The sequence below is a fragment of the Pyrgilauda ruficollis genome, unplaced genomic scaffold, assembly GCF_017590135.1.
Source record: "Pyrgilauda ruficollis isolate IOZ18807 unplaced genomic scaffold, ASM1759013v1 scaffold131, whole genome shotgun sequence".
In the NCBI taxonomy this organism is placed as follows: Eukaryota; Metazoa; Chordata; class Aves; order Passeriformes; family Passeridae; genus Pyrgilauda; species Pyrgilauda ruficollis.
Window position 1 is genome coordinate 1,296,157 of NW_024511544.1, and position 26,832 is coordinate 1,322,988.

At 40.9% G+C, this 26,832-nt stretch overlaps 2 protein-coding genes across 3 annotated transcripts in view; both read left to right on the forward strand.

Annotated features, from left to right (window-relative positions):
* The window catches only part of IQSEC1 (IQ motif and Sec7 domain ArfGEF 1), a 55,966-nt gene extending 36,340 nt beyond the window's left edge, over nucleotides 1-19,626 (forward strand). Inside the window, exons 8-14 of one of the 2 annotated variants that reach the window (XM_041459111.1) lie at nucleotides 393-422; nucleotides 1,453-1,578; nucleotides 2,871-2,970; nucleotides 6,153-6,314; nucleotides 7,156-7,332; nucleotides 13,548-13,597; nucleotides 15,005-19,626. In XM_041459111.1, the coding sequence (XP_041315045.1) occupies nucleotides 393-422; nucleotides 1,453-1,578; nucleotides 2,871-2,970; nucleotides 6,153-6,314; nucleotides 7,156-7,332; nucleotides 13,548-13,597; nucleotides 15,005-15,445 (1,086 nt within the window). In that variant the 3' untranslated portion in view covers nucleotides 15,446-19,626. The remainder of the gene's footprint in view (nucleotides 1-392; nucleotides 423-1,452; nucleotides 1,579-2,870; nucleotides 2,971-6,152; nucleotides 6,315-7,155; nucleotides 7,333-13,547; nucleotides 13,598-15,004) is intronic. The other variant, XM_041459113.1, reaches the window with a different exon arrangement.
* A 7,038-nt stretch (nucleotides 19,627-26,664) lies between these two features.
* The window catches only part of ACAD9 (acyl-CoA dehydrogenase family member 9), a gene marked incomplete at its 3' end in the record, with an annotated part of 13,972 nt that continues 13,804 nt past the window's right edge, over nucleotides 26,665-26,832 (forward strand). Inside the window, exon 1 of the mRNA XM_041459140.1 lies at nucleotides 26,665-26,830. Coding sequence (XP_041315074.1) covers nucleotides 26,776-26,830 — 55 coding nt within the window. The remainder of the gene's footprint in view (nucleotides 26,831-26,832) is intronic.

Below are 26,832 nucleotides of genomic sequence, written 5' to 3' on the forward strand. Positions count from 1 at the left end.
CTCAGGCACTTAATACGAAACTTTGTTTCTGTAATTGGGGATTTAGGTTTATATATAGGCTTCTGTGGGAGATGCTTTTTTCCATGTTTCTTTTTTTATTCAGACATGTGGCAATTCAAATCCTAAAACTAATCCTGACCTTGTAAATTAAATGGGATTAAGAAAACAATGCCCTTGGTGGTGTCCTAGCTTGAAGGATTCTTCTGGTGGGAGACTTTTTTAACTGTGTGCAAGGAATTTAGGGGAACAGGCAAGAGTCTTTATTGATAGCTCTATTTGTTTTTACTTTATAGGCATTTAGTCATAGTCAGAGCGTGCCGTATTTACTTGCTATGATACAGTTCTGTGTTTCTCTGAAGTTTAATCAACTTGTATGTGTCTTTCTACTGTAGATTGGATCTCTGCACCATGGACTTGGTTGTGTAGGTATTTCTCTCCTACTCCTTCAAAATTTATAGTCATTGTAACTGGCAGCATTTTCCTAAACTGGAAATAAGACATTGTGTTACATTTAAAAATTTTAAATTACTGATGTTCTTTCAGGCAACATTTTTGTTGTGTTATAGTAAAAACTCTCAAAAGTATAAAGATTTTCTTAAAAATCTATTTCCCAGAGTCTGCCTGATTTATTGCCAAGTGTCTTCTACACCTTTTTAGTACACTTTTTATTTATTTTAACTATTAGCATCTCTGTAGAAATTAGCCAGTAAAGAATAAACAAATAATTAAAATCACAGTTTGCACCTCATCTTCCCACCTGAGCTGTGGTGTGTTGATTCTTTCTGGTCCATTTGAGAATTGAATGATACTCTGGAAAGATACTGCCAGTTGAAGTTCACTTCTGAATGGTAGATGAACATTGAAAATATTGATTCCAAATTTAAATTATAGGCACAGTCAGTAATAAAGATAAACTGTTCTTATAACGCACCAGTTTATGGATTTCTCTTGGTGTTGTTAACAAGCTCTCATCATTTGCATTTGAAAGAAATTAAGTCTCATTCGTCAGCTTCAGAGACACCTTCAGCAGACATTTCCAATAAGAAAATGGAAACTCAGTCTTGATTTTCTTGCTGGCTTGAGAAAATAAGACAGATTGAAAATGAATTTGCTTTGTCCTGATGTCACCATTTTCTTGGTATTAGGGAATGAGCAAATTGAATTCACTTGGTGGCTGACAAAAAGTAACTCACAAAAGCTAAACTTGCTTTTCATCCTTTCTTCTAAAGATAATAAAAATGCTCCTGGAAGGAACTTTGATGAAGTTTGAATGTCCTGCAAGTTTGTGGCATAAATTCTTTATGTTCCTGTTGTTGGTCCTTTGATGAAAAGGTCTAATGGGCTTAGTGGTAAAAATATTTGAAGTGTTAAAGAAAAAAAATTCTGTGTATAAAAATGCTCTTTCTTGGCTAGAAGTTGTTGTATGAGCCATGAATTTTTGTATTATTGCAGGTGCTCTCTCTCCCCCACCGGAGGCTTGTTTGCTACTGTAGGCTGTTTGAAGTTCCAGATCCAAATAAACCTCAGAAGCTTGGATTGCACCAACGAGAAATATTTTTATTTAATGATCTTCTCGTGGTATGTATTTCCAGGCAGAGAAAATGAGGTATTCAGAAATCCTGTCTCCATGAAATTAAGTACATGAGCATTCCTAAAAATAAATATCTGTTATCCTGTGTTCCAACAATCCTGGGATGATTAAGAGATTTGTATCTTAATTTTTAAAATTCTGTATAATTTGCTTTTAAACTGAAGTATTTTATTAATGGCTACACTCTGCATGAAGGTATTTGGTGCAGTAGCTTTTCCTACAGAGAAAAAAACCTCACCTCCAGTTCACCCATTGTCCTAAAGGATCAACAGATACATTATTTATTCCATGAATAATGAATTCAAGGTACTTGTGGAAAACCAAAATTACATCCTACTTTGTGTTCCCCAGATGTTCTATGAACCAGATCTGTTTGTGCACTGAAATAGGAATAGGATCTGTTGAAATAGATTTTACAGTTGACTTTCCTTTTTAGTGTGCATTTACCTTCCCAGACTTTAACTTGACCCAGTCTTTTGAAAAGCAGACACACAGAACTCAGGACAGCTTGGAATTATTTGGTCGATTTACTCTTAAAAATAGGAAAATTTGTTGCACTCCATTTGGAATGCGTTTGGTTGTTACCTGAAAACTGAGAACTACACCAAGTATTTCATATTTTGTTAGGAAAAAGGCACATCTCATCTACACAGTTTTACTGTGTGTGTTTTTTTGCATACCTGAAGACCTTAAACCCAGGAATTTTTAAAAAAAAAACATTAATCCTTTTGCTTCTGAGTACAAACTAGGAGCTGTAAATGGGAGCTTGAGTGGAAACTGATGGAACATTGTTTTCTGCTATTTTTTATTACTTACTCAGATATCAGTAGTTCTGTCAAACTGTTTGGGGAATAATGTAGACCAAATTGGTCAGTGTGGTAGCACCTAAATTTGGGGGGGTTTAAGGATAATTTAAATATGTTTTCATTTTTTGCTGGCACAGAAAGGATGCATGGTTATTTTTGGTTTTGGAATTTCAAGAAGTAGAGTTCTGGAGGAAAAAAACACAAAGGCTTTGTGTCTGGATAAAATATTAACCCTTCTGCTGTAGAGAGATGATGCTGCAGAGCTTTGTTTTTTTCAGTTGCAGGAGATTAAATACATCAGTTGCATTTAAAAAAAAAAGGAAAAAAAAAGACAAGTGCATTTTTTTCTGACAGATTTATAATATTCTTTTAAATAAAATGTTTTCTCTTATTCTAATTCATCAGAGCAATAGTTTTCTACAGGAACATTTGGTAGAATGAGTATTTCACTTTGTTTATCTGATACCTTTCAGGTGACCAAGATTTTTCAGAAGAAGAAGAACTCTGTTACATACAGTTTTCGACAGTCCTTTTCCCTCTATGGAATGCAAGTTCTTCTCTTTGAGAACCAGTGTAAGTATTTCCTCTCTTTTTAGAGGACCACCTTGTTTATAAGTAAAACAAAAATGGTGTAAGTGAAACAGATTGACAGCACTTCATCTTGAGTTTAGGAATAAAATTGCTCTGGATTTAACTTTGTTCTAAAGTTTTAAAACAAGATGCTGTCAGTATATAAACCAGAGTTTTTTGGTTGTAGTCAGGAGCCCAATCTCCCCAAATGTGTTTGTGATTACCTGTAAAGAATAAAAGGATTGCCAAGAAACAAACACATCTGTTGCTGAGTCAGTGGTTCCATTAGCTGGAGCTGAGTGATAATAAGTAATGACTCTTATAATGATATCTGTAATTCAAAACACTATTTAATTTATTTTCCTGATTTATGACTTAACTTTGCCTAGATAATATATGCTACCTCAAATTTAAATACAAAGCATAGACTTTCATTTTCTGACACCTTTTGTTTATGTCTATTACAATCTGCATCAGTCCAATATTCTTTTTATCTTTAGTGCTTCTCAGCAGACAAAAACCAAAATAATTTGCTACAATCCTGTTTCTAAGCCCAAATACAGCATGAGTGCTGACAGCAGAGCAGAGTTGTTGGTATGGTACACAGGGAGACAGCCTGACTGAATTCATGGTTTATGACCAAACCTTCACCCCTGATAAATTGGGTACAGCCCAGTGTGAGCTGCAGTAGTTCTGTGCTGTTCTGTCATGGAAGGTTCTTAGTTTTGCCTTGTCCTTGAGAGTGTGCTCCCTAAAAATCCATTGTTGTTACTGCAAGCCTCTGGAGATTCCAAAGGGAAGGTTCTGCAGAGCTCACAGCAGCTCTGTAGCCCACAGATTATTTCTGTGCTTACACATGCACTCTCTCTTTTGTGAGCACATTATATGATATAAAATTTCAGTTGTAGTGGGGAAGGCCAAATACATCTATCCTGGATTCTACTAAAAATAGAAGGATTTATAATTCTCTGATGCCATATTAAATAAAATATATTTTAAAAATAAAGCATGCTAAGTAGAAACACTAATCAAATACATTTAAAAATATCTCTTTTGAAACAAGAAGTAAAGGATTGGATTCCTCCCAGGGAACTGGAGGCATTTTAACTGAGGCACTTCAGGAGGGCTTCTGAATTCACTTCATTGAATCAGTGAGCAGACTGTACTCTAATATTGGTGCCTCTCGGGTGGGATGCACAATTTTCCAATTGGGAAAGAGAAGTATTTGTCCCCTTTGATTTGTAAAATTCAATATTCTGGGTCTCCCCTGTCCCTAGCAAGCTTTGGGCTGTTTTGTCCAGAGCCATCAGTAACTGTGTGGAGCAGCTGTTCCCTGGTTGCAAGGGAATAAAAGTCAGTGTTGCTAAAGCAGAAGCAACAAAAATATTGGTTTGGCTGCTGGTGAGGTTGAACAAATTACTGGCACTGGTGATAGAAAAATTTACTTTTAATGATAGAAGTCAATTATTTTGAGGGATGGATGAGCTGCAAAAGGGAAAACAATGACACCTATCTCTAGTAAATAAATAGGCCATATGGGAAGTATATTTTCCATTTTCAGTCAAAATCACTAACAAAATATAGAGGGGGAGCAGATCACTTAGGAGACAGTGAGACTGGAACCAAGAAATACTGACGTGAGGGTTTCCTGGTACCTGATCAATACAGTGCAGAGAAGTACCTCTGGTAATAAAATACATGTGTTTGTTACATGGAAATTCCTTCTTGGCTTGTGTGTGGGGCAGCCCTGGTGACTTTGGGCTTGCCAGGTTTCCTTGTTTGGGTTTGTAAACATTTTTATTCTTTCCCCTGGAGTGGTGCAGAGCTGTTTGCTGCATTCCCTGTGCCAATGTTCCCAACATCCCACCTGAGCCTACCCAGCACTGGGACCTTTTGGCTGTTCTTCTGCATGAGGTGTTGACAGCAAATTCCAGCAAAACTCCCAAATCCTTCTTCCCTCCTTCCCCTCAGGACCATTTGAGCCTCGGGGCAGTTGGCCTGTTTTCCCTGAGGATTGTAAAAGGACTTGCTTCACTTTTAGTTGCAGCTTTGATCTGGGAGTTTAGGTATCCTAAAAAAGCCAAAGTGAAGGTACCCTAAAAAAGCCAAAGTTAATGCATCCTAAAAAAGCCAAGCACATGCACTGGTTTCTTCAACAAGCTGAAGTCTTGTTGAAACCTCACAGCTTTGAGGGAGGGGAGTGCCTCTCTTCATCTGCTGGCTCTTGAGCGAGGGAGGGAGGTTTCAGTGCATGGGAGCCCTTGAGCTTGGGCTCAAATACTGAAGTAAATATTTGAGAGCTTTAGCAAACCAAGAGGGGAAGGCAGCTGAGTAAAAGAAAATATTGTGTTAAAATGCACAAGTTGAGGTTTGTTGACACCCCATTGCTCCAGGTCTGTGCTTCAAGCAAAGACTGATTTGTTTTCTACAGCAGAACATATTTTTATTCTGAGTATCTTTCTGTAAATGAACCTTCTATCTCAGCCAGGAGGTATTTTTGACCAGCTGTTAAAACTTCAGAAGTACACCTAGAAAAGAGGCAAAGACAGTTTCCTGAAACATCTGCCTTTTATTAAAAGTCTATAATATGGGTCAAAAGAAGGGTGAAAAAACCAAATCAGTCCTTTTACTTCTTCAGTATGTGATTTCACAGATAGGTTTAATTTCATTTTAAAGAAAAAAAGGAAAGTAGCATGTACAGGGAGCACAATTCAATAGGAAATACTAAATCTGTACCTGTTTGTGTGTCAACTCACCTGCAAATGGTGAGTTGAAAGTGAAAGATAATTTGTAGCACTTGAAGTGTCTCAAGCATCCTTTACACTCAGCAAAACTTTGGTCACAAGTGGGTAAGGTCATGGGATCTGTTCCATGAAAAAAAAATTATCCCCTTAGATTTTTGCTTTTTTTTTCCTACTGCTTTTGATAAATATTACATATTGTGCCTTAAGGATAGCAGCTACATAAAGATATCTCTCAATATTTGTTCAGTATTTGACAGTTAGGCTGTTCCAATGTACCTTAGGGATTTTTATTCTAATTTTATGCTGTCAGACTTTTATTTCTCTGACTTTGTATCCTCTGTGGTAATATTACTAAAAGCTTTCCATTTTGGTGGGTATTTTTATTAAAAGAAAAGTAATTGTATTAATCAGAGCTTAGTTCTTCTTGCCTTTTTCTTCCAGATTATCCCAATGGCATTCGGCTCACGTCAGCTGTTCCAGGGGCAGATATCAAAGTACTCATAAATTTCAATGCACCAAATCCTCAGGACAGGAAGAAGTTTACAGATGATTTGAGGGAATCAATTGCAGAAGTTCAAGAAATGGAAAAGCACAGAATAGAGTGTAAGTACAAAGGTACATATAATGGAGCATTTTCCAGCTAATCAAAATAATAAAAAGTAATATTACCCTTGGAAAATTTAAATTTTAAATTAAAAATTACCATTAATAAAAAGTATAAGAGTATAACACATTAGAACTCCTTAAAAGTTCAAAATAATGTGGGTTTTTCTGTGACTTTATCTCGAGAAGGAGGAAAAAGCCAATAATGCCTTAAGCCCCAGCTGAGTTCATTGACTACTATTTACTGCAGTGTAGCTGCAGTGGAATTTGTCTTGGACAAGCTGCAAATAACAATGGACAGAGGAGAGCTGGGTCTGTGATTTGTAGCATAAATTACAGGAAGAATTTTAGGGATAATTTGGACAGACGAGAACTGGGTCTATGATTTGTAGTATAAATTACTGCAGGAATTTTTAGGGATAATGTGGACAGAGGACAGATGGATCCGTGATTTGTACTATAAATTCCCATAAGAATTTTAGGGATAATGTGGACAGAGGAGAGCTGGCTCTTGTGATTTGTATCACAAATTACAGCAGGAATTTTAGGGGCAATTTACCTCACACTGAAATTCCCAATGATGGCCCTTCCAGTAAGCTTCATTGAATTTTTCTTCATTTCCGTGTTGCAATTCCTGTAGTCAATAAGGAAGTCGTGGTTCAAACTGATACATTTTGCTGGTAGTCCCGTGAGTGTCTGAAGATGAAATTTTATCCCATTTTCCCAAAAGAGGCCCTGCTCCACATCCAGCTGTGGGTAGAGGGGTGAAACTCCCTGTGGGATGTTCTGGGCTGTTTCGTGCCCACAAACAACACTGTAAAAACCCCCGTGTGTGTTGCAGCCGAGCTGGAGAAGCAGAAGGGGGTGGTGCGTCCCAGCATGTCGCAGTGCTCCAGCCTGAAGAAGGACTCCGGGAACGGGACCCTGCCCCGGGCGTGCCTGGACGACAGCTACGCGGGCGGCGAGGGGCTGAAGCGGAGCGCGCTCAGCTCCTCCCTGCGGGACCTGTCCGAAGCAGGTAAGGGCTGCCTCTCCTCCCCGGCTCCTGCATGCAAAGCTGCCTCCACCTTGCCCACCAAGCCCAGCTCGCTCTGGGCCTCCACAAATAGCAGTGGTGGAATCTTACACTTCCAAATAGCTCCTTACTCCCCTTCTCGGCTCGTGGTTAATTTCTGTTTGGTTTGTTTTTTGTTTTTTTTACCTTTGTTCTGTTAAGCGGCCACTGTTTGAAAGTATTAAAGCTGTTGTAGGTTGCTGTAGAAACTTTTAAAGGACAGTGAAGACAGAGGAAAAATTGTAAGTTTTTAATAAAACAGAAGTGACTGGCTTGTGCTAGGAGCAATTCACTTGGTTTTCCTTTCTTTTTTTTCATTGCCTTTGCTTTTTCCCCCTCATAGAGTAGGCCTAGAAAGGGAAGGAAAGCTCCTGGTCTCTGTGCAATGAGCGCTTTCTGTGTACTCTGTGCTCAAGTGTACCTGTGTTACCACCTCGATGAATGAAATTGAGTGAAGCCCTACTAAATTCTCTCTAGAGCTGTGTAACACCAGTATGCCCCTGCTGCTCCTTTCTGGTTCTGTAACTCAGACACAGTTCCTAATTCTTGCAAAAAGATGTTGTTGTGAAGTACTCTTTGCAATAGAACCAAAGAAGCCCTAGTGGACAAGGATGTTGATAACCCACAAAGCCACTGATGTGTCTTAAGTTTTATTAACTGATTAAAGACTGGAAAGCAGTGGTGATATGATTTTTTAGCCAAAGCAAGCCAGGGGAAGTTGGGCATGTTTTTATTTGATGGTTTGCCTCACACCTGGCATAGCCATATAATCTTTCAGTGTTAAAGATTCCTGTCACTGACAAGAACTCTTATCTGAACACCATGTCCACTATTCAAAAAGTACTTCCAGAGATAGTAGCAACTCCAATTTTTTTTAATTATTTGGTTTTTAGTTCATAGGCTGTGTTGCATACTCTGCTTTGTTCTTTCAATTGCAGTGATGATGTCCAGTGTAGTCATAATTTCAATATTCTGTATATCTTTAGTAGTAGACACTACTTACCTATTTCCTTTTTTTTTTTTTTTAACTAAAGAGGAGACTTTAGCTATGCTACAATAAATAAAATTGTTGTAAACTGAAATGATAGCCTGTGTTTTGTGGGTATATGTATGTGCATACAAATATGTAGAGAGTGAGCTCTTTCAATTCTTTTCTTCTCTGTTTAGGCTTTCATACTCACATCTCCATGTGCTTCATTAAAAAAGACTTAGGCCCTTGATCCAAAATCAGGCTGAAGCTGAATATTGGTGCTTGCTTGGCTCCAGTGGATTTTAGATCAAGCCCTAGTCTTCACCACTCTTATCTCTCAGATTTGAAGATACTTCATCTTTTTCTGTTGTTTTGGTTGTATTTCATTAGAATGAGAACTACCATATTGTTAATATGTGAGTTCAGTGGGTATCTGTACCCCTAAATGTGATTTCTGATTAATTTTTTCATTCCATCAGAATTACTCATCCCTCTCTTTCAAACACTGCCATGTATTTGAATTCATATTATGGGTTTAATTCAACAAACCAGCATTTGTAATCACAAACACATTTCACAGGGCATGCCTACAACTGGCATGCTTGTTACTGAAAATAACCTTTTTCCATGACAAAAAGTAGAAATCACTCACAGACTGCAGGGTTTATCAATGAGTTTGTTAAACCCAACTAAACTTAATTTTAACTTGAAATAACTGAGAATTATGGAGAGCTTCTGTTTGGTCTTGTGCAGTGCAACCGACTTGAGAAACAACCAGCCTGTTATTTGCTTTGTTATTTGGTGGAATGACTTCAGGGAGATGATCCATATCATTCTGCCTTCTCTCAGGGGATAGCTTGCATGTGAGGCTAATTTATTTTTAATGTGGGAGAGGTGACCCATAGAAAAGCAAAGAAATCTCTTTCAGTTAGGAAGATACTGCACCTCAGTGATTATCCCATATTAAATTGCTTCTCTAAAACAGGCCTGAGTTAGGTTCCCTCAAATCCTTTTGTGGATGAAGCGCAGGATGAACAAGGAGGAGGAACAGGAGTGTGTGGGCCTGTAGGAAAGTGGATTTTTAGAGAGACTTTTCTACATTGAATCAAAAATAAATCTAACAAACATGAGAAAATGGCCTGGTTGCATATTTATGCAAGAAGGCAGGTAAATGTCCAGTGACCATTGCAAACTCAAAATTTTAACTGTTTATTCAGTGAAGGGAAATGTGACTGAACAGCATTTGGCTGCACAGATACTGACACAACTATTTAAGAAAATAATCCACTGCTGTCCCCCAGACATCCCAGTAAATGGAGGCTGTGGAAGTGACTAAATTTCTGAGTGACAATTCAGAAGCTTCTGAGATCTGGCAAATACCCTGACTGATTCTGCCTCCTAAGCTGGGAATGCACAGAAAAGCAGGATGTATCCATCAGGAATCCTTTCCTGAGAGTGTTTCCATGCCTTGGCCACAGCAGCTCAACTCCCAGCTGTGGGAAGGGTGTGCTGAGGATCTCTTCACTGAGAGATGCTGTTGTTCCTTGTGCATTGACAGTTCTTTCCATGGAATATAAAACAGAATGTGACATCCGAGTGTTCCAAGATGCGAATATGTCAAAAATATTTAGGGCTTTTTTTTTTCTCTAAAGATAAATGTATCATTTTTATTGCACATTCTTGAGCTGGAAGAACTGAATTTATTTGTTCCAGACTTTGAAATTCTTAATTTATATAAAAATATTAGAAGCCAGGCAAATTTTAATGAATCTAAAGCTGAGTTTTATGAGTTTACAGAAAGATGGGAAAATTATGGTGTCCCGTCATGGCCACTGTTCCACAGGAAGAATGATTTGCTCACTAAAGCAGAGCAGGAAGAGTTGGACTGGTTGTGTTTCCCATTCTGTTTCTCCCAGAAACAGTCCCATTGGACTGATTTTAGGTTCTTCAATTTGAATTCCAGCCACTTTGAGTTGCTGGGGGACCCAGTGCTTTTACATTGAATTTACAGTGGAATTCAAACTTTATTCCCACATCCTAACCTGTAAGGTGGGAGTAATATTTACACATTGAACTGGTTTAAAAATTGCAGTTTTCTTGTTTGCCCCAGTACTCCACAACTGGCACAGCCAGGTAGTACTGCCCAGGTGAGGGTGGTACAGTGGTTCCTGCTACTGGGAGCTGGGCTTGTCTAAAACAGCCACAGACCAAAAAAGATTACTGCAAAATCAAAATAAAACCAAAGGTATTTCCAGGATTAAAATAGTTCTGTTTCAGTGTGAGATCTTAAGATTGTACCTGTTTCACACAGAAACAAGCTGAAAATGTGAAGGTGGCAAACAGTACTTTCCCCTTCAAAAATGGTCTCTCCAATCATTGGAGAGAGTAATTTAACTTAAATTTAACTTAAATTTAACTTAAAACTTCTTTCCAAGATTTCTCCCCCAAGACACTCAAAGCCAAATCATAATACTAAATTGTAATATCAAATCATTGCTAGTGTTTAGCTATCAGTTATCTCACTGGCCCAGAAGAGTTTCAAGAACTACAGAGCAGGAGTGAGAAATATTTCCATGTACTGAGCTGATCCGCAGGCTGAGCTGTGAGATCACCAGGCATCCTGTGATGTGTCCTGCACACATCCATTCTGCAAGGTGCAAAGGCCTTTATTAATGAAGCTCAATATTCTTTTGGCATGGTTGAGTTTGTAAAAATCTTGTAATCACTTCATATCTCTACTAAATTTGAAATATTCTTGGCCCCATATAAAGCATGTTCATATATGGGACATACGCTTGCATAAGTTGAAGATATTTCTTACAAGGAATATTCATATCTAACAGATAAGGTTAAATTAATTGAAATTTATTTTTATAAATTAAAGTCCACTCTAACATCCTTAAAAATTAAAGTAAGCTTAATATATTAAGCAAAACTAATCTTCAGATTTGATAAATACCACCTTGCTTTGTACCACAGCTACTAATTATCCTGCCAGTACATGCTTGGGTACAGTTCTAGTTTAGAATTTCCCTGAGATGCATGTGAAGGCTGGAGCTCCAGGGAGGCATTTCTGCGAGGGGATGCTATCCCAAAGACCAGGGAACAGTCTGGAATAAACACACATTGGCAGGGGGAATGCTCCAGGGGATTTACTGAGTAAACCCACCAACACTGCATGTCAGCACAGAATGGGGATCAATTTGTTTTTAAGAAAAAGAACGAAGCCTCTGTACAGCAGTAGTGCCTATCTGAGAGAAATTACAGGCATTTAAGGTGGATTTTTCTGTTTGTTCTTGGCTTTGCAAGTACTACTTTGCCCTGGAGTTATTCTGAGCAAAATTCCATCTGTCGCTCTCTGTCCGTATTTACTGTGTCCATGGTTATTTGATCAGACTGTGACTTCTGCCATATGCAAAAGGCATTGGATTGTTGTGTTTTCCTTCATTTTTGGCCACGTTTAATGCCCCGTGTCAGCTCTCAGTCTTATTTGCAACCCTGACTGCTAAGTTCCGAGGTGGCTGCCGCAGTGTGTTTGCATCAGCAAGCAAGAGTGGTTGGAGTGTTAATCAGTACTAATCCCATTATCAGAGCAGAAAAATATCAGACCTGACTAGGAACTCAAAAAAAGGGATGAACAAACCCAGTTTTTCTTGGGGGGGCTCATAAGATAGTACAGTTCTGCTTTGGCTGAGGCTAAAACTGCAGCAGGAGATGAAGCAGTGAGCTTTTGACAAAGAGCCCATCCAGGGGAATTGTTCCAAATCCCAATGAATTTCACAAGTCAAACACAACACCTTGACCACAAATGCCTTCCCCTCAATTTAATGTTACTGCAGAGGGAGTTGTACTGGGGAGCAACTCTTTTTAAGAGGGGAGAATGTTCCAGTAGCCTGGAACTGTAGCTCTTACAAGAAACTTGTTTCAGGGTAGTGTCCTGTGACCAGCCAGGTCAATGTTATGCTTGTAAATCCAGCAGGTGGTAGTTTTTGATCATCCTGATCCTTTGGGTAGTCTGAATTGCCCTCTGAGCAGTTCCACTGCTCTCTAGTTCTGATCACAGGTGCTTTTGGGGTGTCTGTGATGAGGGTACATCATTAATTGGTTCAGTGATGCTGAAATCCTCACATTCTCCCCCAAAACTACCTCTCAGTGCAGAAGATTCTGAAGGCAGCAATGTGCCAGTGCAGGGTGGAGATGGATATTTGGCCTTGCAGGAAAACAAGGAGAGAGAGCTGAGAAAGCTTTGGTTTTTAGATTTTAGGGAAGCTCTGAGCACCAGGAGGGCTCCTCAAAGCTCAGCTTTGTTTCTACACCCTGCCAGGAAAGTATTCTGAAACTTTGCAAAGCAAAGCTCCACAAGCTATCTTCTAAAAATCTCTATTTCCACCGCAGCCAGATGCTATTTTCTCTGCTGTGAAGTGAGAAAGAAAATCTGGGATCCTGTGTCCTATACAGCCACTGAGGTCTTCTGGCTCTTTAGGCAAACAGTCTGGAGTTTCACGTGTGGGTTTAGTCAAAAGTTTTGGCAGTTTGAGACTGTTGGAGTACAAATCCAACATGCTTAAAGATAAAGCACTGCACAGCTAAACAAACAAAATCTAGCCATAATGTCAAGACAGATTCCAGATTTACTGATCAAAAATTAAGTTTAGTTTTTTATAAACCTCATGAAAGAAGATTGGATGAAATCCACTGAGGTTCAAAGCTGAAATTGAAATTATAAATTTGATAAAATGATAAAACCGTTGAAGTGATAAAACCGATGAAGTGATAAAACCGATGGCCCTCACAGTGCCCCACACTGAAGTTCAGAACATTTCAACGTTAAATTTTGCATTTAAGTTAATGCCACCCCACAACTATATCTCAATGTTTAAAGAAAAAAAAACCTTCATGGCCAATTAGATTCCAGGAAACCAAACCCTTTAAAATCGTTGCTGCTCTGCATCACAAGCGCAGCACTAAACCCAGCTGCTCAAACACCCCTACTTCAAGAATTGTGCAAATCACCAACGAAATAACCACCCCCCGCTCGTGTGAGCCGATTCCCAACAACACCACCACCTCTCCAAATTACCACTGAACCCCTAGAAACGCAGGCAGGTGCAGGGAGTTGCTGTCCCTAAGCTGTGGGGCTGTGGGGCCGCGGCTCCTGGCGCCGGTCGTGTCGCAGTCTCTAATCTCTGCTGTTGCATGTCCTGGGCAGGCAAGCGTGGGCGACGCAGCAGTGCAGGATCGCTAGACAGCAATATGGAAGTAAGTAGGAAGTTCCTGATGTCTAGCTGGATGTGATGATGTGCATTTCAAACCTTTCTTTTATATACATACATATTTTTTTGCTCTTTTTTCTTCTAACATATATATATATATATATATAACCTGCCTGCCACGAGTAAAATGCATGCCTAGGCTATTCACTCTGTATTCTTCCAGCTTACAAAGCACTGACAGCTTGTTTTAGAGCAATGCCATTTTTGGTTTGAGCTAACCTTGTTCCCTTTGTTCCTGCAAGCATGGTTAAATGGATATGATGTGTCCTTTTGCCACCATTTCAGTCTGGTCCCAGCTTAAAAGCCCACTTGCTCTTTGTTGCCAAGTACACTGTTCTTGCTGTTTGATATTTAGCTACTACTATTGACTGTCATGCTCAACCATCCCCATTGCTTATTTTCGAGTTCAATTGCTAAATGTATGCAGTCATGACACCATGGAATTGCACAGATAGGGCATGGGAGGATAAAAAAATTATTCAGATAGGTGAATTCAATGTGGATTTCATGAGATTTCATTCATCTTCAAACCATTTATATATACTGTTCATGTCTCTGAATTCAGCTTGCAGATTTTTTCTTTTTATTTTCTTTTTTTTTTCTTTTTTGTGTTTGCTTTAGGTAGATTACAGTTTAAATCTAGCACACTTTGCCTAAGTACTGTTGTGTCCCATAACTCTTTAAAAATACAAACCCCAAACTTCAGCAACTAAATTCCAGGCTAAATAATAGAGAATGTTGGACCACAGGCCAGAAAAATATAAGCATATAGAAATGTTAGTGGCAAAAATGGTATGGTTCCATTTAACACAAAATGCAGAGGTAGGCCTGAGAAGCAGCACTGTCACGTATAGTAGTGGAAAACTGCTATAAATAAAGATTTAAATACCATTTTAAGATCTGAGCTGTAACTGTAATATTTGCTGCTGTATGCTTAACTATTTAGGTTGCATTTAATCTAGTAATCTAGCGCTTTTTTTTTTTTTTTTTTTTTTTTGTGGTAAAAAAGCAAGTATGGTATTTTTTGCAGTATTTTAAAATGTATTTTTCCTTTAAAAACACACTCGTAGGTCTTATATCATGTTACATTTCCGTGACATTTTTTTTCATTTGAAGTCATATCACTTTATGTCAAAATACTGAGAGAAAATCACCCAATGCTTAACATCCTCTAAGAAGGGCATGAGTGCCCCATTGGCCACTTAGGGAAGGTGGAGATAAAATTTCCCCTACAACTCTCTAACATAATCCACCCATGCAAACCCTAAAGGAGGAGTTTGTGGGTCAGTGTGAACTTTTTCTTTTTTTTTTTTTTTCCTTTTTTTTTTTTTTCCTTTTCGAACATTTCAAGATTTTTTTTTTTAATTTTTATTTTCTATTAATTTCTTTTTAGGGGTCCATCATTAGCAGTCCTCACATGCGCCGAAGAGCTACATCAACCCGAGAGTGTCCATCTCGCCCTCACCAGACTATGCCCAACTCCTCCTCACTCCTAGGGTCCCTGTTCGGTAGCAAGAGGGGCAAGCCCCCCTCGCAGAGCCACGCGGCCGCGCAGACCCCGCACCACGCGGAGGGCGCGGCGCCGCACCCGCACCACGCGCCGTTCTGCCACCAGAACCCGCCGCCCTACCACCACCACCACCACTACCACCCGCCCCCGCACCCGCACCCGCACCCGTACCACCAGCACGGCCACGGGCACGGGCACGGCCCGTACCTGCCGCACGCCCCGCACCACGCCCCGCACCACGCCCCGCACCACCACGGGCCGCCCCCGCCGCCCGCCGCCTCCAGCACCAAGCCCAAACACAGCGGCATCAGCACCATAGTCTAGGCCTAAAGACCCTCCTCGTGACTCTAGTTCTAAACCCAGCTGCAAAGGCACTTAGAGGAAGCAACAAAATCACACCGTCAGTTTTTACCCAGGCCGTTTAATGAGCTTAAAGGCTTGCTGTTACTAAATAAAATAATTCCGGTTAGCCCAGGCCATACTGGTTTTACTTATCTACTGGATAGATGTTCACCACCATCTGGTTAGCTCTTATTTCCAAACTTGCCTTGACAACGTGCTGCTTGCTGAATCTGAGGAAAGCTACCTTTTACACCAAACCCCTGGACAATTTTACACATGTAATAAAAAGCTAGCCTATGGAAAAAAAAACAGGGAAAAAAGTCAGACAGAACCAAGTGTCGCATTCTTGCTCTTTTATTCTCAATGGGCAAAAAAAATAAGTAGACCTGATATGGTTGATGAAAGTACGTAAGTAAACTTTATATAATATAAATATATACATATAAATATATATATATATATACTGTATAGTTAACATTTGTGCTTGGAAGGAAATTTTTTCAGTCCACAAAACTAGCAATATAGACTTTACAAGGAATTCCACTTACTTGATAGGACAGTATAATAGATGAATAGCATATGAAAGTAGACCAAAACCATTAAACGTTAGAAACCAATTTCAAACATTTCAGTATTTTCATCACAAGTCCCCTGGACTTGTTAAGATTTCTAAGCAATCATTACTAAATGTGCCAAGTAACATAGCATTTAAATGTTGTAGTCCAATACTGCTTTGTATAAATCCTTATTTTATTAACACGATGATATCATACGTAATCAGTATTAGAGCTGCTCTGCTATTTCAGGTAAGCAAACTCGTTAAGATGCAGTAATTATTCCATAGCAATGGAGGGTGCCCACCTATCAGGGGGCACCTCCAAGCATTGGTCACACAAGTTCTTAGACACTTTAAAGGCTGTGATAACTGTGAATTTACATGATCCACATTTCTTTTGTAAGCATATGGATTGAACAAGCACACGGGAAGAGTTCCGCCAGGTGCATGTAAACACTGCAAAAACATTCATCTCAAACATGAAAATGGCAAACCTCCATCCTTCTCAGCTACTTTGGTTCCTGTTTACCATAATTGCTCATTTTTACCCCCAGCGAAGCTGAATTCTAGTCCAGAGTGTTTCCAGTGGAAGTGCTCTAAAACTTGAAGGTTTGTTTTAGAATTTAATATAGGGTTTTTATATATATATATATATATTAAAAAAAAAATTAAAAATCTGTAATTCCATGTAGCCATGTGCTAGCAATGAAGTGGCTTTACCATTTTTACTCATCACATTTGTTAGTTTGAAACACCCAGCACTCAGCAGGCTGAGTTTATGCTCAAACCCTCACTTCCATAGTCCAGTTAGTTGCAAGACATCACATAAAAATAGGCTGTGCTGTTGTTGCTTATGTGTTGTAACCAAACAATCTGCAAATTTCTCTACAATTTGTATCCCGAAATGCTGTACAAAGTTATCCATGGCACCTACTTTGTAGTTTCAGCACTTTGAGCCACTGCAAGGACTTAACACCTAAACAGTAGAGACAAAGGAATCACAACTGCAAAACTGTACCAGCCTAAAAGCAAACCTTGAAGAGGATGAGCAAAAAGTTCCAGTGAGAGATGGGTAAAAGTAATCACAGCTCCAACCAGTCGGGTTTCTGTGTAACAGAAAACAAACAGTAATAAAAGTGTCCCAAACCGGGAGGACATGGGAGCAACAGAGTGATTTGTCCTGTTGGCTTGCTCATGGCATCTCTAGCGTGGGGAGGATGGGAGAGGTTCAGTCATTTTTTCCCTTTCATACCATGGATACCACAATACCAGCAGAACTGCAAACTGAGCACTTTGTTCACCTCCACAGAGAGCAAATACAGCAATCTAGAGTTTAGCCTTTTGTTTCCAGCAGTCCACGTTTGTTTCACACATGTGCAATATGTTTTCCCCTTCTGCTCCTTCTCCTCAGAATGATCTCCATGAAAAGAAAACAAGTGATGATTATTATTATTTTCCTGTGTCACTCATTCTATTCTAAATTCTGCGGCTTACCTTAAGAGGGCTCGCCTGGGTCCCCTGAGGCTCTGTTCCTTGCAGTTTAAAAAATATATACTGTTCTTATAAGGGAAAGTAGAACTGTCTGCATGTCATCTAATGTTATTAGTGTGAGGCTACACTCTACATATTGTATAATTGCAAAATATATCAGTGTTACTGTTGATATTAGTTGAAGTAAAGTGATAACATATTTCAATATGTAGACTTTTCTTCATACATCTGTACCAATAGTAGAGTCTAACTGTAATTTATAGGTTGTTCCAGAAAAGATGAAGAACCATTTAGGTGCAAACATCTCTGAGAAACTGCATCTTTTAATTAAAACAGAGGTAAGAAAGCTCCTCTTCACTGGGTGATGGAGTCTGTACTTGTTTCAGATGCAGAGGCATAATGGAAATAAAATTCTGTGTATGGAATAAAGGCAGAATATGCAGTAGCAGTGGAGAGGAAAATCTGACTCACTGTGTTGATTAACACTGAAGATGTTAAATCTCACAGATCTGCATTTGCTTTGTGTTTAAAAAACCCTTTCATTCATTTAAATTAGAGTTACATATAAATATTCTGTGCTTAAACAGTGAGCCACAGTTTAATGCCTGCCCACTGATTTTCCATGTGCAATCAATGTACTTGTGAACCAAAGTGTTGAGGAGATGTCACAAACGTGCATGCACAGAAACATTTCCACATGGTTCCATGGACCCTGGGGAGGAGAATGTGCCTGCCCTGGGCGTGCAGGGAGTGTGAAATCACAGATCATTTGAAGGCTGGTTAGAAACCAAAACTGGTAACCTGAGAGCACAGGATTTGGAAACTCTGTTCTTGTTCTTTCAAGCCAAGGAGGAGAAACAGTGGACTTTTTTTTTTTTCCTAGTTTTGTTCTGTTTTTTTCTTAGACTATGTGTTTCTATGTACTCCAACCAAACAAATGTGTCTTGGTGTCAGCACAAGTCTCCAGACCTTTGCTGCTTGTTTAGGGTCGTAGCAAAACCTCTCTGACTCCATCCTTGATCAACAGCTGCTTAGAGCAGTATGGGTCATGCCTAGAATAGGAGAATTCCAGCACTTAGCACTGCGTGGGGTTAAGAAAATGAAATTAAATGAATTCTTCAGCCTGCAGACAGGAGTAGAACGGAGAGGGTTTTTTATCAGATACCATTGCCAATTACAAACTGGTACAGAACTGCATAGACTGACCGTGGTTCTCTCTTCCCATAAAAGATGTGGCAAAGCAGTAATGCTGATTTGGACAAATGAAAGGGAAATGTAAAGAATGAAGGTGTGGCAACAACAAAAAAAATCTTTTCTGGGACAACAATCAAATATATATTTGGGGTTTTTATTTTTTTAAGTTAAGAATGAAATGTAAAACAATGTAAAAAAAACAACAAAAAATCAAAGTTCATCCTAATATAATGTGCGTCTTGTATTGCTAAAAAAAAAAGAGTCTAACATACAGTGTAGAATGATTTTCCCATCATGTACTGCATGCAGCAGAAGCCTCTTGTTTCTTGATAAAATGAGCTGAAAGACAGTCAGCAGATATTTAAACACTGAATCTCTAGATGTTGACTTGCTGTTCCATATGAAGCTGTGTGTTTTCTGCAGTTAAGCATGCATTTTGCTGTTCCCTTGTAAAATACCATCGCACTTCTTGACTGAAAAATGGATTCTCGTGTATATATTCAAAGAAAAGTGGAACCAATAACAAGATTCAATTTGGACAAGAGAAAAGGGGGTGGTGAAAATGGGACCAGTAGGGGGAATAGAGAATTCTCTAAATTGTACATAGTGTGTAAATTAGCATTACTATAAGTCTGCAGTCACTTTGAGGTTGCCTATCTCCTGCTAGGAACTTAAATCAGCTTTGAGTTGTACTAAACTGTTAGAATTAGGTCTTGAATGCAGACTCTTAAAGACTTCAAAAATCATTATGCTTACAAGAAGCTTCTGTTCTGGGGAGGCTCGAGACCCCTTTTGTAACTCTGGGGAAGAAAGGAGTGCTTTCATTTTAATATGCATTCTGTTTGTAAGTAGTAACAGACCCTATTGATGTAAAACTATAACTGTGATCATGTGGAGAAATCAAATAAATCATTTAAAACTCTTTGTTTCTCATTTCATGCAATCCAATAGCTTCAACTCTTCATATTTGAAATGAAGGAAATTCCTTCCAATGGTATCCTGGCCCGCTGAGGCAGTGGGATTTGTGCTGCTCACTTCAGAGGGGCCAGGAACTGAGGATCAGGTGGAGGAGGTGATGAGTGGAGTCTGTGACCCCTCCTCAGATTGGTGGGGTAGTGCTGAAATAAATTGAGTTCTAGAGTCACTAAAGAGCAATTAATCCAACTGCCAGATGTGCAGACAGACAGGGAGAGAGTGACTCCAGCACCCAGATGTGCAGACAGGGAGGCACTGCAGAGGTCCTGGTGGACAACTCCTAAATCCCTCGAGCCCCGGACAGTGCTGGCAGCTTTGAGACCTTCTGGCCCAGGGGCTGTGTGTCCAGCTGAGCCCAGGCAGCCTCAGGAGCTCCTGTCCAGGACACTTGTGCCCTGCCTGGGCAGGGCCCCGTTTGTCCTTTCCAGGGTCAAGTCCTGGGCTGCTCCGTGGGACCCCCAGGAGCTGGCAGTGCCTCTGTGGCCACGGGCAGGGAGCCCCGGACCCCTCAGCCCAGCACTGAGTAAGTACTGCCCAGTTACTCCTTGTCCTCTGTTTGTGTGTCTCAGTTTCCAGCCCTGAAGGATCCTTTGCCACATGGGACCTTCCCAGTGTTTGAATTGCAGTTACACTTTGATAATCACCTGTGGGATAGTCCATTGTGCCCTGAACTTGGTGCATTTCCAGCCTTTCCAGGAGATTGTAGTGTGTTCTGGAAAGCCTGGCCAAGCTAATGCTCAGCTGTCAATTAAACTAAACACTATGTTTGCTTGTGTTTTCTACAAATTTTAGGAGATGCTTGAATTATTTTGTGGGAATAGTCAACTATGACCTCTTTCTGGAGGGCTCTAATTTCAGGATGTGCATCTTCATCAATGATTTTTTTTTTTGATAGGTAAGTACCCACTTACCATCATCCTCTGTGCCGCCCTCTGAGCTGTGGGACCCCTTTGAAGGTGACCAGTGCCTCTGTACCACAGAAACATCCTCTAGTGGAAGTAGAAGAATTTGCAGAGCTGTTCTTCACTGATGCTTCTATTCCTGGTTTAGAAATTAGGATTTGTAGAACTTGAGTAGATTTTGAGAAGACAAGAGGTTTGCACACACAGATTGCAGGAGTGAGTTGTCATGCAATAAACAACTTCTCAAGCTCTTCTAGACAGCAACTTTTTAACAACAAATTCTTTCCCAATAAGTTTTTTTTTTGGTTGAAATAAAGAAATGCAAGATTAAAAGGACAGAAAAACAAAATAAAGAACTTTAAATGTTTTATCTGTATCTTTCTTCAGATTTTTGTTGACTTAACAATCAATGAATTCTATTTAACTTTGTTTTTTCCAGTTGGCCTTAATAATTGATTTTCATTCAGAGTTTCGTAAAAACAGGTATGGCATTTTAGCATATATTTATTTTAATAGTTGTGTAGTGTTTTATTCATCTCCACCCTCTGTTACAGCTGCATTAAATACACCTTTTCCAAAGGAATCTTTCTGATTTTTACCCTGCTTAGTGATTTTTGCTGCTGTATTTTGTTGATGTAAAATTCCTGGAAGGGAACATAGCACAACCAATCTAATAGAAATATCTAAACCACACAAGAATTTCATTTTAGGTGTATTTTTTTAGTAGGCCTTCTTTCTGTTTCCTATTATTTCAAGAATTAAAGCCAAATCCTGTATTACTCAGCAAAAGTAAATCAACTTTAGGATGAGGCTAGTCATGAAAGCTAGGAAAATCTTTAATTAATATTTCTGCTGGAAGTACTTCCTCAGCTAAGCAAGACTTCAATGAAAGTTGTGTGGGTGATGCTGACTTGAAGCCATCACTTCTTCACTTTTTCAAATCTTTAGATTTATAATTTTTGCCATGTGAATAAACACACATTTTTAGGGATAAAATGAAAAAAAAAAAAAGCTTTTATTTAGCATTTTTGCAGTAACTGAGATGTGAAATTAGCAGCATGGTTCACGAGACACAGCAGCTGAAAGCAGCCACAGGAGAGTGCAATCCATCAGCTCTGCTGGGTAATGGCACCTCTGGAGCTTTCATTTATTTTTCATCCTTGGACACAGTGCTTTAGATAGGTCTGTGTAATGAGCAAAGCAAAAATAATCTGTCTTTAACAAGACGAGCAGGGGAAATTCATTCCAAGGCAAATGAAATATTAGGAGGGCATGATGGAAATGTCTTTTCTCTGCAGTTTCTCAGCTCTGCCACAGCACAATGCCTGGTTTCTGATGAGGAGATGGGCCCTGGGTGAGTGTCCAGGGAACTGGGAAAAGCAGGGACCATGCAGGAGTTCTGTGACTCAGCAGTGGGATCAGAGTGAACCAAGGCTGGAAATTAATTCATTTAACCATTGTCAGTCTGATTTTGTACTGATTTTTTATAGGAGCAGAGCTCAGCTGAGTGTGGGGCCCTGAAGGGAGGTGCCCACCCCCTGAGCATCTTCCCCCTCCACCAGCTCCCCGTGTGCTCTTGGCTGATTATTCCTTCCCTTGCTGGCTAATATTCCTTCATGTCCATCTCCAACAAGAAAGCACATTTTTATTTAATGATTCATCCTGTATATTGTCCTTGCCATCTTTCTGGTAGTCTCGTGTCTCTGCTTCTGCCTCAGCCCTTACACCAGGCTCCAAAAAATGACTCTGCTGTAATTAAAAATAACATCCAAAAAATCCCCAACCAAACCCCAAAAAACCAACCAACCAAACACCCCTGCAATCACCAGACTTTGAGATGCTTCTGTTGTCCTTCAACCCCTGAGTTTGGAAGAGCAGCAACATTTTCCAGCCCAGTGACGAATGTGCTGAATATTCCAGTTCAGACTTGGAGCATCCCAAGTGTTTATAGCCCTGAATTTTCACGGCATTTCAGCAGGTTTTAAAAATGTCCTTGATTATGTGCTAACTCCTCTGCTGTGCCAGTCTGTACATTTTCAAAATAATTTGTTTGTGTATTTTATGCCTAAAGGAGGAGGAAACTTTGTTTCTGCTCTTCCTATTTTTTTTTTTTTTCTACTAGTACAACATGCAGCTTTCTGGGCTGTTGCAATATTCCATGACCCTCCTCACAAATTTCCAGACTGCCAGCATAGCTTCATGCAAAAAACAAAAAAACAACCTGTCTGTATATTAGTAGTGAACCACAGGGGACATGTCCTTAGCAATTCCTCTGACTGCAGGAATTTGAAATGACTTTGAACAAAAGCTGGTGAAAAAGCACTGGCATTTTGGGTCATCTGTTTCTCTTCCCAGATGAGAAAAGGGAGAAACAGATGCCTCACTGGACTAATAATTAAATAATAAATTAATAATAGAAATATTTAATATAACTACATAAATTATTAAATTATTTAATATAAATACTTCAATTATTTAATATAAACAATGTAAATAATAAATATAGTTAATTAATATTGTACTAATAATTATTAATGAAATGTTTTTGAGTTCATGGAGCTCTTCCCTTCTCTCCGACATTACAGTGCAATGAAGGTTATTTTGGCAAAGAGGTTCTTGACCCACGTCCCTTCTGTATCCATTAATAGTGCCAAGATGTGCTTTATCCAGTTACAAGGTCTTTTTATAGCCAGCCTTGGCCTCTCACTCATCACTGTCACCTGTGTGTGACATCAAGGCAGCACTCTGCAGGCTGGCCCACAGCTCCTTGGGTGCAATCCCACAGCAACAGCTTCTTTCCTGCACTGAGCTCAGGTTATCTCCCCTCACTGAGCCGGAAACTTGATTTCAATACATTGTTCGGCACATTTTCCCTTGCTTGAGAAATTAAATCTTATTTGGCTGTTAAAAAAAATTATAATGTGAAATAAAATATAAAATACTTCAAAACATGAGGCAATTTGGTGCTTCCTTTTAATCTAACGTGGCAGAGCTGATGGACAATTTCCCTGCAAGTGCCACCTGACGTTGTGAGGAATCCCTTTGACTAACAGAACGTGTCTTTATTTTTCAGGTGGTTTCTTAGATGGCCACAGTCCAGTCAGTGAGGATGGACAAGAGCCTGGACAAATTTATTGATGTATTTATACAGTGACCATGTTAACATCTGGGTTTCAAACACATCACATCACTAGCACAGCCCATAACCAGGAGCAAAAGTGGAAATACCAGCTCCTGCCCTCACCTTTCCCAGGATTTCATATGTGAACCAGCTTTTTAAAAAAATGTTCCAAGCCAGGAGGTGATGCAATGAGCACATCATCAGTGAGCACACGCCTGTGGGAAAGACAATTATGGATGTCAAGTGCAAAACTTTCATACCATCTGTCAGGTTGAACAGGAGCAAACAATGATTGCATAGAGAGAGGAGAAATTTTATGTATTTTCCTGGAAGTGCTGCAAAGCCTGATGAATGTTTTTGTAAAGTAATTTAGTAACACTTTTTCAGTAAATAAAATATCTATGTCTCAAAGACCTAAATCTTATCACAGGTCATTTTATTACTGAATACCAGTTTTTAAGCAGCTGCTGGAAAAATAGGAAAGAATAAAAAGGAAAACTGAAGGGTAATTTTATTGTAGTCATTTACTGATCTCTACTTCTCTTGCATTAATTCCTTCTCAGGAAGAAATTTTTCCACTTCTTTGTGGAATGGGCTGAAATGGACATCACTGTGGGAGTTGTGGTTGTTCACAAAATGTGGGTTATGAGGAGCTGTAACAGCTGAGGGATTAGCTGGCCCAGGAAGGGAACCTGAAATGATGAGAACACGTGGATGACTACCTCAGTGGCAGAGACAGCAGAGAGGAGTCATAAATAAAAGTGGGGAAAGGAAAATGTTGGGCATATTGCTGAAGCAAAAGACAAAAATACTGATTTTTATGTTTTCTTTTTTTCAGTAGATGGTGCAGTTCTGTGCAAGGCAGTTTGAAGGTGTGTCAGGTCAGGGTGGAGGGATTCTGCAGAGAACTGCAGCTGCCAGCTGCAGTGTGATTTCAGCTGTGGTTACACACAGCACTGGATGGGACAAAATCTGTGGTGTGGCCCCACTGGTGCCAGCGCAGGGACAGAAGGTTCTCTGTGCCGGTGCCGGTGCCCCTGCAGTTTCGTGCTGTGGGTGTGATATCACCCCCTGTGACTGGAAACCCCAGGTGTTTATTTATTTAGGATATACCCACAGTGCCATCCTCATGCTTGCTGAGTGAACACACAGGGTGGGGTGTGCTGGCTGCTGCCTCAGTTCCTGTGAACTTCCTGATGAGGCATCTTTTCCCTGTGCTTCCCAAATGCCCAGCCTTGTTTTCACTCTTTGGATCATTTTCTTCAAGCAGTTTTTACCATGCTCTGTTTATCCTTTCTTTCAAGCTGACAGTCACCCCTACATCAGCAGAACCTGCCTGACCTGTCTCAGGAGAGGGTGGCCTCAGTTTAACCCTTTCTTTCCTGATATTCAGTCTGCCAGGTGTTGTGGGACCTACACCTCTCCTGCCCAGGAAGATAAAAAACTAATTTTTAATAATTTTTTACCTCTCCTGCCCAGAGCTGGGATGTAGCACTGGTGTGGCAGTGCCACCCAGGTCCCCTCAGAGGGACATGGTGTGGCTCTGCCCCATTAACCCCACGTGTCACGAGGCTGAGGCTTGTCCCCTTCTGTCCATACCATCAACCACCTGTGGGTACCCTCTGGAGGCACTGGCACCTCATCACTGCACCCCAAAGATTGCCAAGTGCTGCAGCCAGCTCAGCGTTCCCCACCCATTGTTTCCTGCCTGGTAGGATTAGACATCACCTCTTGCTTTTCCACCCTTCAAAATGAAAAGAAGCAGGATAATGTTACTTAATCAGAGCTGAGCACATCCTTACCTTTTCCTGATCCCTCACTCTGAGCCCTTCTTGTTCCCTACTTGCAGTACAGTCGAGAGGCAACCAACATGGCAATTTATTTGGGTTACAACATTAAAGGATTTTCATTTAATGAGTCATAAATAAAGGAAGCAAAATAAGTGAGTTCATTAAGCCTGTGTTTACTTGTTCTTTTTGCAAATGCCATTTTGTCACATTCTGCAGTTCCACATAGACCAAAGCAAAGTGAAGGCAGGTGGACATGGAGATGCCTAAAATGACAGAGTAGCAGCAGCCTTTAAAGGGCTTATTTTATCTGAAAGAAACAGTTCAAATAAATTAATTCTGCCCTTGAGTAAATGAAGCTTAGCACGCCTTAAACAGCCCGTCTGTGTCGGTGAGCATTCCCGGCCACCTGCAGGTGAGGCAGCGGCTGTGCGGTGATGGTGCCACAAACCTGACCGTGACCTCTCGTACAGAAGGAGAGCAGTGAGTGCTTCTCAGCCAGATTTCAGTGAATATCAGTACTTTCACACAGGTTTGGCATCTGGGTTTTTAAAGAAAGACAAAACCTGCTGCCAGAGGGATGGCAGGGAAAGAGAAGGATGAAGGGGGATGCTCGGTGCAGGGCAGTGAGCAGATAGCTCTTTGACACCTACTGATGTGTGGAAAGGGCTGCAGGAGTGCGGGGCCGCTCAGGGGAGGGCTGGAGCTGCCCACACCATCCTGCTCCGGCTCCCGACACACGCAGCAGGGGGAGTTAGGCATGGATTTAGGAGATTTGGGGGCGATTTCCACGCGCTCGGTTTGCAGCTCAGCGTATCCCGCAGCTCCAGGAGGGGATGCAGCGATCCCTGCCTGCCGTGCTGCTCCCCGGCTGGCCTGCGCCGCTGCTTTCCCTTCAGGACGGCGATTCAAAGGCACCCTGGATGCACCAAGAGCTGTTTCTCGGCGGGACCGTGCGGCTCGGGCAAGAGCTGCCGGGTCGGGTCGGGGAGGGGAAGGCACCACGGCCGGAGCCAGACCCGGCCGGGCGAAAGAAGCCGTGAGCGGCGGCACTGCGGGCCCTGCGAGCGCAGCGCCGCCCAGTAAGGCTGCGGGGCCGCGGGGCCGCGCCCGCCCCAGGTCCGGGCGAGGCAAGCCCGGATGGGGAAGGTCCCCGTGGCTCCTGCGGGCGAAGCGCCGCCCAGTGAGGCGGTGAGGCAGTGGGGCTGTGGGGCTGTGGGGCCGTGCCCCGCCCCGGGACGGGCCGGGCGCTCGGCGGTGCCGTCAGCGGAGCGCCGAGCGCGGCCATGAGCGCGGTGCTGCTGCTGCTGCGGGCCCTGCGCGCCGCCCGGCCCCGGCCCCGG